At 47.8% G+C, this 17,517-nt stretch overlaps 1 protein-coding gene and 1 long non-coding RNA gene across 3 annotated transcripts; one reads left to right on the top strand and one right to left on the bottom strand.

Annotated features, from left to right (window-relative positions):
• Positions 1-3,147: 3,147 nt before the first annotated feature.
• Positions 3,148-9,901, bottom strand: LOC147653929 (uncharacterized). The gene is made up of 3 exons (XR_015284077.1): positions 6,391-9,901; positions 5,542-5,723; positions 3,148-4,548 (listed from the first exon to the last, which is right to left on the bottom strand). It is a non-coding gene; the product is annotated as an uncharacterized LOC147653929 (long non-coding RNA).
• A 449-nt stretch (positions 9,902-10,350) lies between these two features.
• On the top strand, positions 10,351-12,074 carry MID1IP1 (MID1 interacting protein 1). Of its 2 annotated transcripts, none has more exons than XM_086879745.1 (2): positions 10,351-10,456; positions 10,841-12,074. In XM_086879745.1, exon 2 carries the CDS (start codon positions 10,997-10,999, stop codon positions 11,489-11,491), a length of 495 nt encoding a protein of 164 aa, XP_086735871.1. In that variant the 5' UTR covers positions 10,351-10,456; positions 10,841-10,996; the 3' UTR covers positions 11,492-12,074. The 2 variants fall into 2 exon arrangements, with proteins under 2 accessions (XP_086735871.1, XP_086735872.1); XM_086879746.1 differs by lacking the exon at positions 10,351-10,456 and adding an exon at positions 10,504-10,652 and having other exon boundaries at positions 10,841-11,635.
• Positions 12,075-17,517: the final 5,443 nt, after the last annotated feature.

The following is a 17,517-nucleotide window of genomic DNA, read 5'->3' as shown; positions in this document are numbered from 1 at the left end:
ACGAGACAAAAATCTCAGAAAACTCTTCTTTAAATGACAGTGCTCTACCAAGTCCCAGACTTTGCACTTGGGGATAAAAGGGCAGCAGTGAGCCTAAGTGGGCTGTGCACACACACTGACAGAAGGAAATTTGCTCTTCAGGGCTGAAAGAAGTCAAGATACTTGCCAAATCTAGATTATTTCTACCTTCAGGACAGGACAAGACTAACATGAAGAAAATCCTGCTCTCTGCTGGTGTGGCCTTTTAGTAAGATGCATCATGCTCATCCTTGGCTATTTAAATAACACCATCTCACTCTATATAAACCAACTTACAATATGAATGAAAAAAAAAAGCTATGGATCGTGAAGCAAGTGGGAATGGATAGTCAATTTTTATCACTAATATTGTGGGTATGACCAATAACTCTGAATGAGTTATGGAAGTCTTTGCTCTGAGCAGATGTGTCTTCTTTCAAAGCAGTCTCTTTCTGGCACAGCCTTAATAACAGAAAAAGTGTTGATTTAAGCATATTAAAACTAAACAAACAAGTATTTTCATTGTCCAATATAATTCTTCCTAAAATGTAGGAATATGAAATTCTCAGAGGCGGGCTGGCTGTGGGAGGCACAACAACAATGGATTACAAAAGCTTTCAGCCTTACAAACATGGGTTCAAATCAAGCTTAAGTAAGTGGCAGGCAAAATGGGGCTATTGATTTCCTTCTAGTCCCATTTGGCTACAGCAAAAACTGGGCACAACAGTGTCTTAACACAAAGGGATGGCACCAGCCAAAAGATAAAGCTTCTGTGGGAGAATTTTTGTGGTGTTATTCATAACAATTGAGATTACTAGAGCTGAAAGACATCAGAGGGTAAATTCACATCCCTCTATTTTGGGAGGTGTGCTGGCTTTCTAAGTTTGGCTGTGCTTTCTGGCAAGCCTGTGCCCAAAGCTCCCTTCCAGTTACATGGTAGAGCAGACATGATCCATGTGTGCAGGTCAGGCTGGGAAACACGTTTTCCTTTCAACAGTCCTGTCAAAGAAAAAAGGTTCACACTGACTCAAAAATCCTCTGCTGGCCAGAAACCTGCCTGCTGATTTTCCTTCCTGCCCATGCACTCATGCTACAAGAAAGCCCCAACAGGTCCTTGAAGCAAATGCAGTGCCAAGGCTGTGTCTCCTGGCAGGTGACAACGGGAGCCAGACCTTGCCTTGACTGAGAGGTGTCACAAGTAGAGCTGTAACTGGGCTGGACTCACAGCTCCATCATGAACCTGTAAGAACCAGACCTTAGGGATCCTTCTTCACAGGCTCCCAGCAGGCACCACCAGGACTTGGTTTTTAAGCAGCTCAATGTTCTTTGGGTGTGTAAGTCAAGTCCAAGGGGCTCAGGGATGAGCACTGGAAGCTGTGTAAAGCCTGGCTGCATTCTGGCTGATAAACACCTGAATGGCTGGCCCAAGGTGACTGACTCAGGACCACTGAAAGAGCCAAGGCTAAAATGCAGGAGTTTCTTGCTTCTATATTGCTTTTCCACCTTTCTGAATTAGATGCACCTCTCCTGCTGCTATTCAAAGACACAGCAGGGCTCAGTGGAAGGTTGTGTGGCTGCCCTCTCCATTTCCTTACATCAGGGGATTTGTGTCAGAAGTTCAGCATTGCCAAATGTCATTTTGAATGATTTTGTAGTTCTAGGTCAATAAACTGCTTACCATCATAGGAGAACTGAACCATGAATTACTCCAGTTGCTACAGTGCATCTATTTTTTAGCCATGTACATAGAATGTGCAGTTCAGGTTGATTCTCAATAGCCCTGCATTTTCTGATTCACATTTTTAATTAAATATAATTTTCTTTCTTTTGTTTCTAAATGGGCATGCTCTGTCATTATATCTCAAGAACCACCAAGACAAGAATATCTCAAGACCTCATGGCTGCAAAGCTCCACTCTTGCTGCAGAGAAAAAAATTCCAGAGAATAGTGAAATAGAAGGGCAGACAGCAAGAACGTTCTCTGCGTGCTTTTTTTTTTTATGCTTTTTTTTTTTTTGTTAAATTATAGGGATAAACATAATATTAATTCAAAATCTCTTTGTAGTGACCTCTCTTCAACATTATTTGAAGATTATGTTCATTTCTTATTTAGTGAAGCTCCACTTCAGAGGAGGAATGGAGAGTAAACCCCGCCCAACCCAGGGAGAACCAGGATGAGAATAAAATATTTGCTGGTGATACTGTCCCCAGTGTAGTAGGGAGCAGTAGCACGTGGTATGTACCTTCCCAAATGTGTAAGAAGGGTAGATTCATAATCTGAAAATTATTTAAAACACATGCCATATTATGTTTTATACTCATATTTTCCTTGATGCTGTGGAAGACAAAGATGACAAAGAACCCTTTTGGTGCCGCTGAACGCTGTTTCTCCTCTCAACCCACCATTTCCTCCAGTTTGAGGCAAGGAACACAGTTTATAATTTTTTAGCCACTTTCCTAGGTGCGAGCCAGGCACAATGGCTATGATTTACTTTCCAGTGGTGTCCTTTCCTGGGAAGCTGAGGAGCAGCCAGCTTTTGTCGTGAATCCCGCTTAGCCCTTCAGCCACAGTAGGGAAGTGTGGCAGCTCGTCTGCCCACTCCCATTCCTTCCTGCAGGCACCACGTTATATATCCCTCACAAGCCTGACCACAGCTCTCAGAAACATCCAATAAATCAACAGTTAAAAGGGAAGAGTAGACATGGGGAGCAGGTGCTTATTATGTGTGCATCTCTGGAGAAGAATAACCCACAGTGTATTTCCATGCCCATTTGAAATGGAATACGACCATGACCCTGCAAGTGGCTCTGCTTGAATTGTTCCTGGCATGATGTTTTACTCCTAATATTTTCATTGTCTGCCTCCATCAGTTTTACCTCCCACTGTAGCATTAATTTTGTATGTGAATATGGAGGCTGTGCTTTAAATAATACAGCATATGCTTTTTATTTGCCATGTAGAATAATATTTTTTTGGCTGATTTATGTTCCACCTGGACAAAATTATTTTTTATGATGGGTTTATTTCATTTGTTCCCACATCCCCAAATAGCAGGGGGGAGAGTGGGGGTGGGGGGGTGAGAAAGAGGAATCTTGTAAACCAGTGATAATGATGGACACAAAAATCTTCTTTGAAATACAAATTTACTGCAAAAACAGATTCTCTCCAGCCATGTAAATGAAAAAATGCTGTTGTAATAATTTTAAGGCTGCAAATGCATGTTACTACTGGAGAGAGTAATCTTCAGGCTCTTGTGTCATCCCTTACACAATGCTGGGAGTATGGAGAAATTCACTGACAGCTATAAGCTATTCCAGTAGAACAAAATTACACATATGGCTACAGCATGGATTTAATTTAGCTCTTTTCAGAACTTCATCTGAGCCAGGACAAAACCCTGTGGTCTTTTGGTTTAGAGATTTGCCCCAGAACTTCATAGGCTAAGCTGCCAAATCTACCTTATTTCCAGTTTTCACAAGGACTGCAGAGAAATATGTTACTTGTCATTGAATCAAATTCATTTCAAACAAATAATCTGAGTTACAATTAAAAAAACGATCTATGATGTACCTCATATTTTACAGCTCTGAAAAATTGGCAGTATTTTTATGTTAATCTATCACCTACAGAAATAAGTACTATGAATAGATACATTTTTTTAAAAAAAAAAGTTGTATGCAGTCCTTAGCACAACTTTGTTCTCATTTTGACTTCCAACTTTTGGTGCTTTTTGTAGAGCCACTAAATATTAGTCCTACAAATTCATAATAGTCATAGCATTCGGGAAGCTCTGGTACTATTTTTGGTTGTAATAGTCGTCTTTAACCACACAGCATCCTCCAGCCAAAACCACACTGTAATAGGAGTGCTTATAATGAGGACACATAGTGCCTCCATGTCAGCTCTGAACTACAGAGCCAGGAAAAGTAGGATACTCCTTCAGAGCAGCTTCTCTTATAATTCTCAAAGTAAAATGAAGATACAGGACTTTCACAGGGAAATTCTGCTGCTTCTGTTCCCACGCTCTAAGTCCCCATCGGACGGCTGAAATCCAAGCTGGTATCTTCCCCTTGGCATCTTCTGGCAGCAAGCAGATTTGTTCCTAGGCAGGAACAATCGTCCCCACACAGAGCTCGTCTCCAGCCCCTCGTCCTGCCGTGTCCGCGGCTCTGGCTCCACCGCCCAGCACGGAAAGCTTCAGTGGCCGTGGCCACCTTTGTTCTGCTCCTTCTTCTTCCCGAGTGAGGAATTCACCCGGCAAGCCAGGCGCTGAAAATCAGTGAGGAATTACAGTTTATAGGTCTGTATGAACGCGTATTGTATTTGTTTCGCCGCCTGGACAGCTCTGGGCCTCTGAAACAAACGCAGAGCTCCCGTTTTCCCTGCAGCTCGGCGGGATGAAGAAGGGGCAGCTCCTGCGGGAGCGGGCGGCAAGGGGCGGCAGTCCCAAAAAAGTGCAGTAGATGGAGCCGGAGAGGCGCGGCAGAGCCCGAGCGTCACCTGAGGATACCTGAGCGATCTCCCCCTCAGCTAAAGAGGGTTAGAAAATGTGCAATTTAGATTTATCAGTTCAGGAGGGAGATTCAGATAAAAACAGTTGAGCTGCTGAGATTATTAAATGCAGAGCCCCATGCTGAGACGATGCTCACCTCACTGAGCGCTGGTGAAGGGGAAATAGGGCACCGGCACCCCCTGAGCTGCAGCCAGGAGGTGACACGGGATGGAAGGAGAGGGGGAAAGGCACGGACAGAGACCTTCCTCCACCCAGAAACGTCTGCTGGGAGCTTGAGAAGGCACCCTTGGGATGGGGACGGCAGAAGCAGCAAGAACGGCGCGGGTTTGGGTCAGAGTGGGAAGCACAGATCTGTATTTCCTGCTGTCAGCCCCCCATACCAGCCCAGTAATGTCACAGAAAGGTGGTCTCGTGTATTTAATTTTATCAGGCGGAAGAACTCTGATATATGCTGCGCTCAGTTCAGCGCTCCCCTGCAGATTTACTCGGCGCTTTAGCATGCGTGCTGCCTCGCTGACAGAGATTAAAGGCTCTCCTCAGAGCCCCAGGTATTACGCTCAAACGTATAAATCAGGGCTTAATATATAATATTTGTCCATAAAAATATATCACTGTGGCATTCGTTTGACTATCTGCATATTAAATACCATTACAGCAAAGTCCTGAGCTTATTGAGGATTACTTTGCTACACCAGTAAAGTCTCCTGCCGTCCTAAACAGGTCTCTTTCCTGCCAGAGCGTGGCCGAGAGGCGAAGGGGAAGGGGCAGATTTTGCTAACACTGTTCCTGACCCCACACACGCCCCAGCCATGCAGAGCTGTGCCAGGAACACGCTCCCAGGCAGGCCCTGGTCTCTGGCTCATCGGCACTGGCCAGGCAGGGCAGGGATCACGGTGGAGATGACACTGCAAGCCTCTAAAGGAGAAAATTGCATGATGTATCACCACTCACGAGCACCCGCCAGAGAGCTGTTTAGAGTGAGATTACAGTCTCAGAGGAGATTCTCATACCTCTTGGTCACAGGGTTACTAAGATGATGCAGTTGTAACTTGTACGCGGGCGGTAGGAGGGATTTAAGCGATGGCCAGAAAGAAAAGCTGGATCAAACCTCCACAAACCATGCTCAGATTAACCCAGATTCCTGAGTCCCCAGCTTCGAGGGACTTGAAATCAGCCAAAATGTGTCCTTTCCCTTGAACAGAAGATAAAAAATATGAGGGAGATGATAAAGTTTATACTTGAGCCACAAGTTTATGAGCAGCATTTTAGAATGAACAGAAACAAAGCTCCCCAAAACAAGAGTTTGTGCAGTGCAGAGGTCTCAATCCTGCTCGTGCCAATTCCATATTAGCACAGCTATGCAGATTTCTCCACGTTTGCTGCTGACTTACAGAGACACGAGGGAGAAAAAATCAGACCCAGTTGCAATCTTTTCCCCTTCATCCTTTTCATATTCAAGCTCTGTTTTTTTTTTTTTCTTTTCTTCTAAATTCCTATTATTAACACAGGAAAAAAAAAAAAAAAAAAAGAATCCCTGGGATCCCTGGTGCATCCTTGGAGTGGCTGCAGCCTCATCATGGATGACTAGACAACCGCCACTGTGCCACATAATGAGGAGCACACATGCTGCACCGGGAGATACTAATGAGGGAGCTACAGCCCCCTTAGCCCTCTCCAGTAAATCCGTGTCTGCAAGCCATGTTTTATTTATCAGGCTTATTATGGCAGCACTAAGGAGCCATTTGAAAAGGGCCGCTGCTGTCCTGGGCACTGCACGCTGCAGTGCCTGCTCAGACCAGCTTCCAGGGAAGATGGATGAGGCTGGCAAGAGATGGGGGAGAGGGATGCTATGCACACACCATGCAAACAATCTGTGGCAGCATTTATCCCACTGGCTCCTTTAAGGAGGGAGAGGATTCAGCCTGTTCCAACCTCACAGCACAAGCTAGATGATTCCAGGCCCTGAAAATACACAGTAAACAGATTGAAGCTGTGCGTGTAATGATTTCTAGGAAAGCTGAGGAAGCAAGGACTTGACAGACCTGGAGAGACCCGGGCGCAAACTGCAGCCAGGCAGCTCAGAGCTGCCTGAGACAGCTGCCTGCCTGCCCAGCACTGCTCCCTGATCCCACTGCCAGCAGAGCTCCTGCTGGATCTCACACTTTTCACCACACACTGCTGCTCTGTGCCAGGATGTGAGGATGCAGAGCTCTTGTGCCGCTCCTGGCAGTGTGTGGTCTCGTGCAGATCTGTGCACGTGCCAGAAGGAAAGGGGATTTACCATCACCCCTGCCTTCTCCAAACATCCTCCTGACCCCTCTGCACATCCTCACAGAGGCTTCTGTGCACTTTGGAGAATCACCCCACTTGATCAACAGAAAGAAGAGTAAAAGGCAGCTAAATGAAAGATAGGAGAGAGATGAGTAAATCTTTGCAAAACTTACACTGCAGGTCTCAGCAGGGCTCAGACAAATTGGTCTGCATTCCTTTAATATATTAGATTTCTACTTACCCTGTTCATTAGCATGTTAAGCTACAAGGGCTGATTATATGAACCTCATGGAGAGGCATCAATTAAGATGATAAATTTACATACATTCCTTCTGGATGAGAAATGACTAGTTTCCCCAGTTCAGTGCTTGGTACAACTGGACTCGCTTTCAGAAAGAGAAAGAAGTGTTAAACATGTGCATCTGTACTGCTTCCCAAAATGATGGGAGCAGTTCACAAGTTTGAGCAAAAATGTATGTCAAATAGGAATAGAAAGAAACAACTTACACTTTCCAAGGCTGAACTCTAATCTGCCATGTCACATTGACAGCAGATTATGAGAGGAAGTGAAATTCCCAAGAGATGTTGCCCTTACAAGGCTGGCCCAAATGGCACTCCCAGCCTGAAGAACGCAACACTAAATATTTGCACATATTTATCACTTCTTGCCCGCACAAGATCTCATCTTATTTTGCAAACACTGTGCAGAAGAACAACTTCATTGCCACCAAAGTGTAGCCATTTCTGGTCTGCAGCGTGCCAGTGGCACCTCTTTCGTGCCAGCATGTGTCTTGGGAAAACTGTGAACAAAGACGGTTTGTTATCCTGTTGCCACTGAACAGAGAAATTAGATAGGCCTTGCAAATGGTATGAAAATCCACGCAAGCTGACAGAATCATCTGTCTTTACTTGAAAAACACTGCACAGCTGCTAATGCTGCCAGAGGAGACAGGCCAGTAGCAGCTCTGTTCCTATAGCTAACCTTTGTAGCACTAACCTCAGTGTTCCTGGGGCTAAAGACTGGTTTACAGCTAAGTCAAACAGTTAATGCCATTAATAGCTCAGTAACAGGAACAGATAAATAGTAACAGCTATAGCTCATCCCTGTTCTTCTTCAGGAAGAAGAAAGAAATAAGGCTCTTGTGCAGAAAGGGCTGAACACCACCAGCCCTCATTAATTTCAGAAAAAATTAAAGGTTTTTAGCTAATATAGTAACTTTTATGTGACTCCTGCTTTCCTGAATAGTGAAACCAAGTTTATTTGAGCAGAAAGGTGTTTTCACCTCACACTGCTGGGCTCATACATCAGGAGTGCCCCATCCAGCTGAGGTGCCAGATAAAGACTACTGTTGCATGTTGTCATGTTAGTCTCCTTATCCAGGACCAGGATAGGCAAAGGTACACATTTACACTTTCTTGGCCTACCAGATAGTGAACATGCAAACTTTCTCATTACTCAGGGCACGATAAGGGTTTCCAGCTGATTCCCCTTCCAGGACCTGCACGGCCGCGATAACCAGATCACTCTGAAAAGGACACATTTCAAACAAATGCCACCTTCATATAGAAGTTTTTGCCCTAAATGGGATATTTTTTTCCTCAAGAGGAGTGGAAAAAGTGTCATTTCTTTTTCTCTCATCTGGACATACCACTGGAGTAAGGAATATGTGCTCCTTTATTTTGTTAGAACCAGAGCAATCAAACCAACCCAGGCTTCTGTTCATAGTACACATTATACCAGGGACATTTATGTCACATATCAAAATTGATCAGAACATAAGGAAGGTAAAAAAAAAAACCACAAAAAAACAAACAACAAAAAGAAGCCAATTGCCTTATGCTGCTAAGTTTGACTTGAATATGATCTGTCTCAGCCTAACAGGTGAGGCACATGCCTCACTAAAATATGGAAACATTTACAAGCCAATCTGGAAGCAAAATGTGTGGCTAAACCTTTTGGGACACAAAGAAGACAGGTGTGGGTGAAAATTATTTCATGCTCAGGCCCTAATTTGTGTAATACCATCACACTGAAGACTCAGGTACTTCACCCCTTTGCAGCTCCAAGCTGGCTTGCTTCTGCCAATCCTCCTCCTTCCCAGACAATATGTTGTAACCTGAGGTAAAGACTTCAGTTTTAATTTGTTCAAATGTTTAATTGTATTAATTTGGAAAGTTGGACGATAAACCAATTCCCCTTGTTTCTAAAGATTTATTGCTTTTTCCAATTTATTGAACATTCAGTGTGGGCTGTATTTCAATTAAAGGCAGCAAAACTGTTAATGGTCTATAAACGACACACTGCATCTATATAAAGATGCAAATATAAGTCGTGGCCAATTTTCTGGCCCGGTGAGATAATTTCTTCTTTTCCCCGTAGTGAATTATCTGCGAACAACCCATTATTTTATACCAGCCCGTATCTCTGGCTACTGCTTCACCGCAAGTATCTGCAGCGCACGAGCTGCCCGCGGTCCCATCCCTCACACAGTCGGTTTGTCACGCAGGGAAGCGGCCTCCTGCCTTCGGGGGAGCGCGGAGGCTGCGGGGAGCAGAGGGGGAGGCGCTGGGGCAGGCTGCTGGGCCGGTCCCAGCTCGGGCTCCTCGTTTGCGGCATTCCCGGGTCCGGGAGAGGCGGGCCCGGCCGCCGGGTGATGCTCGGGCCGTTGCCACGGCAACCGCCCCCCCATCCCACGCCGCTCGGCCCCACGTGACCCGCGGCGGCGCTCGCGGCCAGCCCGCCTGTTACCAGGGCGGGGGCCCGTGGGGGGGCGCTCTTGTTTCCGATTGGCTGCTGCCGGGGCTCGCTGATTGGCGGACGGCGGACGGGCAGCGCGCCGATTGGCTGGGCCCGGAGGTGAGGCTGTGGGGTGATGCCGGCCGGCCCGCGCCGCGCCGGGACACAGACAAAGGCTGCTCGAAGGCTGCCCAAAGGCTGCCCGAGCTCTCCCCCCTCGCCCCCGGGCTGGCGCGACGCTCTGGGCGCGCTGCTGGGAGGTGGCAACCCGAGCCTGGCCTGGCGCCCACACGCCCCGCGCCCTCCCCGCCCGGCCGCCCGCTCCAACTGGCGCTGGGGCACGCGGCGCGCGGAGGGGCGGAGCCTGTGCCACGCTCGCCGAGCGCTCGGCAGCCAATGGGAGGGCCGGGAGAACGCGGGCAGCACGCGGGGCCCGCGTGTCCCCGCGGCACGGGCTGTCAATCACCCGTCAGTCACTCGCCCCGCCCGGAGATGGGGGAGGGCGGGCCCGCAGCGCCGCTCCGTCACGGTGCCCCTCGCTGCGACCCGCGCCCCGGCGGCACCGGCCAGCCTTCTGCGGCCGCCGCTGCCTCGTCCCGGGGTTGGGGTGCGAGGGAAGCGCCGCCGCACTGGAACGGCTCTCCTGGGGCCTCAGTCCCGCAGTTTCTTGTCCGCCAGCGCCGAGCCCGCGCGGCCCGGCCCCCTCGGGATGCCCGCGCTGCGGGCGCTGCTCCCGGCGCCCTCCCCCGCTGGGGGGCGAGAGGCGGAGCCGGCGTGGCCGCCGCCCGCCGCCTTTATCTGGCGTGGCGGCGCGGGGGGTGGCACTGGGGAACACCTTGTTGTAAGATACGCGCTATAAATACGGCGCCGGGGATGGGAGCGTGGCCACGGGCGGCGGGGAACAGCTCCGGAGCACGGTGGGTGCCTTCCCCGCGGCCGGGGACAGCTTAAATTTTAATTCACCGGCGCGGTGCGGGCCTGCCAGCCCCTCGGCCACCCCCAACACCCGCTTCCCGGGAGCGGGGAATTTCTGCGTTTTGCCTTGTTGTGTACGGAGGGGAGCGGCGGCAGCGAGCCCCGGTGGCCGCCGCAGGGCAGGCGGAGGAGCGGAGGGTGAGAGAAGGGAGCGGGGCGGAAAGGCTGAAGGAAGGACGCGGGGCTGGGGATAAAGGCGGCGGGGGAGGAGAAGGCGCTGGCGGGAGGGGATGGGAGGATGGGAAGGCGGGCTGGGGGAGGGAGGAGGGAGAGAGGGAGGGAGAGCAGCCTCTAACCCCGGCGCCTCCGCCACCGCCTCCCGGCAGGACTCTGATCGCGAGCAGCCGCCGAGCCCATCCTGCGGCGGAGGGCGGCCGGTGCCGCTAGCGCGGAGGAGGAGGAGGAGGAGGAAGAGGTCGCCAGAGGAGCCCCGCGGGTCCGGTCCGAGCCGCGTCGCTGAGCACGCCTGCCCGGCCGCCAACATGATGCAGATCTGCGACTCGTACAGCCAGAAGTACTCCCTCTTCAACGCCATGAACCGCTTCATCGGCGCCGTCAACAACATGGACCAGACGGTGATGGTGCCCAGCCTGCTGCGCGACGTGCCGCTGCTGCTGGAGGAGCTGGACGCGGCGGGCGCCGTGTGCCCGCCCCGGGATGCTGCCCTGCCGCCCGGCGACCCCGGCGCATACTTCTCCCGCAGGGACATGTACAGCCACTACATGCTGCTCAAGTCCATCCGCAACGACATCGAGTGGGGCGTGGTGCAGCCGCCGGCGGGCGAGGAGGCCGCCCGCAAGAAGGACAAGCTGGGCGGCGGGCCCGCCGAGGAGAGCGAGGGGGAGGAGGACCTGGAGCAGCAGTTCCACTACCACCTCAGCGGACTCCACTCGGTCCTCTCCAAGCTCACCCGCAAGGCCAACGTCCTCACCAACAGATACAAGCAGGAGATCGGCGTCAGCAGCTGGGGGCAGTGAGCGCCGGGGGGGAGCGGGGGAAGGGGCTCCGAGCCGGCGGGAGCGGCGCGTCCCCGCCCGGCTGCGGTGGCCGAGGGCAGCGCCCCGGGCCGGGGCTTCCCTGCGCGCTCCCAGGACTGCAGCAGGTTTTCTACCAACGCACAAGAGAGAGAAAGAGATGTAAATTAATCAATACTAGTTTATTAATTATTTTGACCCCCCTCCGTGTTTTTTTTCGTTGTACGGTCCGGGGCGAGCAGTCGCTGTGCCCGCCCTGGCTGGGAGGCTGAACCCGTACGTGTACGAGGTGGTGGCATTGCTGGCTGATAAGGAGGCTCCACTCAAGCCGATGAACATAACGAAACTGGCACAAAATTGCTTCTGTTACCCCGGAAGGAACCCAGTGAGCTAAGGAGCTAACCATCTCTGTTGTGGGAGAGATGGTGGGTCCCGTGGTTGTACATGTACTGGAGTTTATTTAAAACTTTTTTACTCAGATGTAGAGTATATTCTAAAATAAATGCAAATGTAATAACTAAGAGTGACCTAAACTTTTGGTATGATTTATCTTTCTTTAATTAAATGATATTTTTAACATCTGGAATTCTTCTGTTTTTCTTCTGTTACATTCAGAGCTGCCTTACTAGGTACAGAAATCTGTATGCGCAAGAGAGGGGGTTTGGTTTTTTCCTATCAAAGCATTTAGGCAGTGATGATAACTTGGCATATCTAAAATGTTTGAGTGACCATATTAAACTTAACCATACATGGCCTGAGTTTTGGTAAGCTGTTCCCAGCCGCACGGTGCAGTTGCTCTGTGTGAGTGTTGGCTTGAAGGTCAGTGCCTCTTTAACAAAATCTGAGAAGATCAAGTCATGGTTACTCTGCAGGCAGCGAGTCATGGAAGCTGGAGCGAAGCCTAGGAATGACTCCTGCTTTTTTCAGGAAGTATCTTAATGTACTGTGGGGAGCTCTTTTCTCCCTCTGAACAGGTCTGGCAGACTTGCCTCCCCAATCTCTTGCATTTTTTTCCTCTAATCCTCCTTGGATACCGGGAATTAATCGGTTTTATGTTATCCACATTGTATTGATTTCTTTCTCTACTTTTTTTTTCTCATTTCATGAAGTAAAGTGCCTCAGAATTGGGTGTCTATATTGTGTTCTAATATTAAGTTCTGATATTGAAGTGCACTTGTTGGCTGTGATACAATATATAACAGAGGATAAATGTTTAATAAATATGTAAATCCTTACATTATGTAAGTTTTCTTCTCAGGCACTGAAATGCCAAGTTGGTAGACATAACAGATTTCACTTTGTATCACTACCATCAAATTTAGGGCTTGTTCGTTGGTTTAGTTTTTTATTTCTTCTAAAAATAGAATAATTTTTCTCTCAACTTGGAGGACATTTTTGTTTAAATTCAGATATTCTTTAGCACTTTATTTTTCAGCAATGTTAGGACATTGTAGTTAAGCATGAACATTCCAGACATGGTACGAGTTAGCAGATGCTTTTGTAAGTTAAAACACTTGGCCTAAATCTAGGTTTAAAAATATATATTTTGGAAGGTTTTTCCCTTCTGAGATAAAGAAGAACTTTGTGAGACTGGATAATTTTTAGTTTGGCGATGCTTGTTCTTTTTGTAATGTTTTTAATGCCTCTTCCCCTCCCCTTTTGGGAAGATGCCAGGAAAAAGTCAGGAACAAGGAGAGGGATTACCCTGGTTTCCTAACATGTCAGCTTGCCAGTCTTTCCACGGTCGAACTAATGCAATGCAAAAGATGCAGTGCCCTGTGCTGGATGGTGAAGTTTTGTTCTGAAGACAAGGGTGAGAGGGAGAACCTGTTCTGCTGCGTGGCTCCCTCCTGGCCCTGCACTCCATCAGCTGAAAACCACATTACAGCCTCTCCTGGGGAGCGCCAGCGAAACCTCAGACAAAAGCAGCTCATGCAGTTTCACCCGTGTGCCTTTTGATCTCCCAGTATACCTTCTCCTGCTATGGGACAATACTGTTTAAATGTTGCACAAGAGACAATGTGATGCTGATTTAGACTATGAGTAATGTCAGAAAAAGAGTGTTACATTAGTGCAGCACAGCCATGAATATGGCATCCATTCCCTCTGCACTCGAAAAAAAAAGCACACAAGTTTTGGTGGAAGAGCAGCTGACATCTAGTGCTGTGTGGGAGCAAAGGTGGCATTTCCTTACAGGTAAAGCTTTGGGTAACAGGAGGAGGATTCTGTGACTCAAGGGTTTGCCTGGCCTCCCTCTGTGACTAAGCTGCAGTTGCTGAAGTGCACGTGGCTCCCATGCGGAGGCCCAGGCGCTGGGCTGGCAGCAGCCCTGATAATCCCAACCCAGCCATGCAAAACCTGCTGACAGTCACAGCAGCTCAAGAGACTCCTGCCACCTCCCACCTGGGAGCTGCTTCAGAATTTCCCCTTCTCAAGGTCATGGGAGAGGATTGAGGATCTTGGGATCAAGAAAGTGATCTCTTAATGCAGGGGGAAGACCACAGCAGGTAAAACCAGGGATGTATTCTCATGCGAAGGACAAGGGATGGAACTTTGCTGCTGGGTGTTGTGTAAAACTTGGCCTAAAAGGTGGGATGGTCAGGCAGTTACATAAATGCTGACTCCTGGCACTGCAGTAAGCAAAAATGAGATTGCAGAGTCTTAATGCAGATTTTGTATGTTAGATGCTTAATTGGGAAAAAAATTCCATCTGCATCACTATATAAAACAATTAGGTCTATTATAAAGGAGTTATGTTTCCTTTTGAAGGACTGAATCATTTTAAGTCTCCCAATTGTCTACAGAGTTCAGCAAACCTTTAGGCTGCTTTGGTAAAGTGATTCTAGTACTTGTGTTAATGACAAATTGCATCAGTCTAATGTAAGAAGTATCTTTATGATCTCAAATATTTTTGGAAGTGACTTAATTTCTTAGCCACACACAGGCAAAAAGACAACTTGCCAAACAACCCCAGCCATGCTCAAAACAGGGGATGTGCACTGTGAGAAGCAGTTGTCATTTTTAGCTCGCTTAAGTGAAATGGATTCCACATAGAATAAGGCAGACATTAGGGGAGCAGTAAGTAATGAAATTCAGAACTGTTTGCACTAACAAATTGATTACAGCAGAAGTTATCTTACAGCCAAGGAGCCTCAAGGACATTGCTCATGGCATGCATCGGTTAATATATGAAAGTGCACAGTATCTGTCATTATAGTTCATGAGTCAACTCTTGTTTTTGTGTACACAAAAGGAGGATAAATGAGGGGAAAGCCATGCTTTTCTCTCTCACTCTTTCTCGCCATAAAAATAAAGGCACTGGGAATGGGTGCGAGTTCTATGGGAAAAACAAGAATCACGGGCTAGTCAGTGCTTGGTGGAAGCAGATTAGGCTGAGTCAGGCTAGGCTGTCACCTTCCTTTCCTACTTTCCCTCTGACAGCTCTTCCTTGCAGAGGGTTCTAACTACATCAAGATATTTGTGTTTTGTGGTTTGTGTCCTCCCCCTGCTACACAGGCTCTTGCACCAAGACAACATGAGTCATCAGTAGATTTTCTCTGCTGAAAGATGCACTAATGTTAGTGGTGAGAGGGAAGGTTGTGTTAGGATCTTCTTATCATGTACTTAAGCTCTGCACCCTGTTCTACCAGGGGAAAAAAAAAAAAAAAAAAGCATCTCCTTTCTTTGCCTTTGGATTTGGGACAGAGCTAATCTCTTTTCAGAAAAGTCTGCAGCAATTTTCCCTCACTGACTTATTTCTCTGAAGTCCTGAGTATGGGAGGGGATTGAGTGGAAGTATTGCCTTTTATTATTCATACCTTTAAACATTTTAATGATTTTATTATTTGTATCTAGGTAACAGTGTGCTAGGTAGCATATTCCAATAAGCTCAAAGATCATGGAAACAGAATTGGATAGAAAGAGGTGCAGTTTCAACCCCTTTGCCATGGGCAGAGACACCTTCCACTAGCTCAGGTTGTTCAACACCCATCCACTCTGGCCCTGAACACCTCCAGGGATGGGACATCCACAGCTTCTCTGGGCAACCTGTTCCTGTGCCTTGCCATGCTCACAGAAAAATAGTTTCTTCCTAATATCTAATCCAAACCTATCTTCTTTCAGTTTGAACCCATTTCCCCCTGTCCTGTATGTACATGCCTGTGTCAAAAATCCCTCTCCAGCTTTCTTGTAGCCCTCTTTGGGCTCCAGAGGGCTGCTATCAGGTCTCCCTGGAGCCTTCCCTTCTGTGAGCTGAACAATCCAAATCCTCTCAGCCTGTCTTTTTAGGAGAGGTGTTCCAGCCCTTCTGATCATCTTTATGGTCTCCTCTGCACTCTCTCCAGCAGGTCCATGTTCTTCCTGTGCTGGGGACCCCAGAGCTGGATGCAGCACTGCAGGTGGGGTCTCTTGAGAGCAGAGGGCCAGAATCACCTCCCATGACCTGCATCTTGGGATGCAGCCCAGCACACGTTGGGCTTTCTGGGCTGTGAGCACAAATTGCTGGATCAGGTCAAACTTTTCATCAAACATCCTCAAGCTGTTTTCCTTGGGGCTACACTAAACCCATTCTCCACCCAGCCTGTGTCTCTGTGCTTTGGATTGCTCTGACCCATATACAGGACCTTGTGCTTGACCTTGTTGAAATTCACAGGGTTCACACAGGCCCACCTCTCAACCTGTCCACGTCCCTCTACATGAAATCCCTTCCCTCCAGCATGTGGACCACGCCACACAGCCTGAGAGTGCCTCAGTCCCACTGTCCATGCCACCAACAAAGATGCTGAACAGCGCCAGTCCCAATGCTGACACCCGAGCAGCATCTCGAGCCACTGCTCTGCACGTGGCCATCGAGCATTGACCACAACTCTGTGAGTGCAACCAACCAGACAATTCCTTATCCAGGGAGTTGCCCACCCATCAAATCCATGTCTTTCCAGTTTAGAGACAAGGAGTTGTGTGGGACACTATCAAATGCTTTGCACAATTTCATGCACATGACACCAGTTTCTCCCAAAGATCTTGGGCAATAATACACACAGGGAAAAAAGAAGAGCACAATGGGTTATAACCTGCCACAAAAACTGACAGAAGTGTAAACAAGGTGAGCATTGCAAAAGCATCTCCAGCTTTGCATGCATTTTTCTGTTATTTGTCATTGTCACCTCTAAACTAGCAGAAATACCTGAATGTGTTAGTTCTGATGTTGCAATTTTTTTTTCCAGACCACAGACTTGCATGACAAGTTTAGGTCAAAATTAGTTTTAAGGAATGAAGCTATAAGCGCTTTTCCAAAAGGAAATTTGCAAATAGGAGTACAGTAATTGTATATCTTTTTATTGATAGCCAACTGCCAGAATGGGCACTCTTTGTAAAAAGTAATATTCCTTCCCTGTTCAAACATCCTTATTTGACCCAGAGTGATAGAATGAGGAAAGCACCTTCCAGTTTTTGTGCTTTTGAGTTTTGTTCTGAAAGGAATGGCACAATAGAAGCTCAGAGAACTTAGAGAGAAAGCAGGTGCCTCTGTGTTAAAGCACAAAACAGTGAATGAGCTTGCCCTTTATCTGTAAGGTCTGTCATAGAATCAGTTGTATCTTTTTATCACATATATCTACATAGATCTGATTCTAAAATGATTCTGTCTTTTTATTCTGGCCTCTTTTATCTTAGCAACTTTGGGGCACAAACAGCAGGGTCAATATTCCTCAGGCCCAGACACACCACTTTTAGACACTTTAGCTGAGATTTTTCTAAGTGCATCTCACTTTCCCATCTGTATTTGAGCTGAGAACGCCTAAAGCCATGATTCAGAGCACAGCACAGGAGCAAGGCAGGCCCCTTGCTCTGGGATTGCTCTTTGGTCATTGGTTTATGTGCTGGGGCAGATGCAAGGTGAACCATTCAGGGATTTCCTACAGGTTGTACAATGTTTGGAAGGCACAATGGCAATGGGGAGTTTTCTCACCCTGTAACCAATATGTGTCCTTCCCTATTCCTTTTCCCCTCTCTCTGAGAATTTTCCTCTCTGA

Source organism: Cyanistes caeruleus, chromosome 3 (assembly GCF_971803275.1).
Source record: "Cyanistes caeruleus chromosome 3, bCyaCae1.hap1.1, whole genome shotgun sequence".
Classification (NCBI taxonomy): domain Eukaryota; kingdom Metazoa; phylum Chordata; class Aves; order Passeriformes; family Paridae; genus Cyanistes; species Cyanistes caeruleus.
Note: the sequence above shows the minus strand (reverse complement) of the source record. Positions and strands in the feature narration are given on the sequence as shown.

Coding starts and splice junctions, on each gene's coding strand:
- MID1IP1 (XM_086879745.1), top strand. CDS start 10,997: ATGATGCAGATCTGCGACTCGTACAGCCAGAAGTACTCCCTCTTCAAC.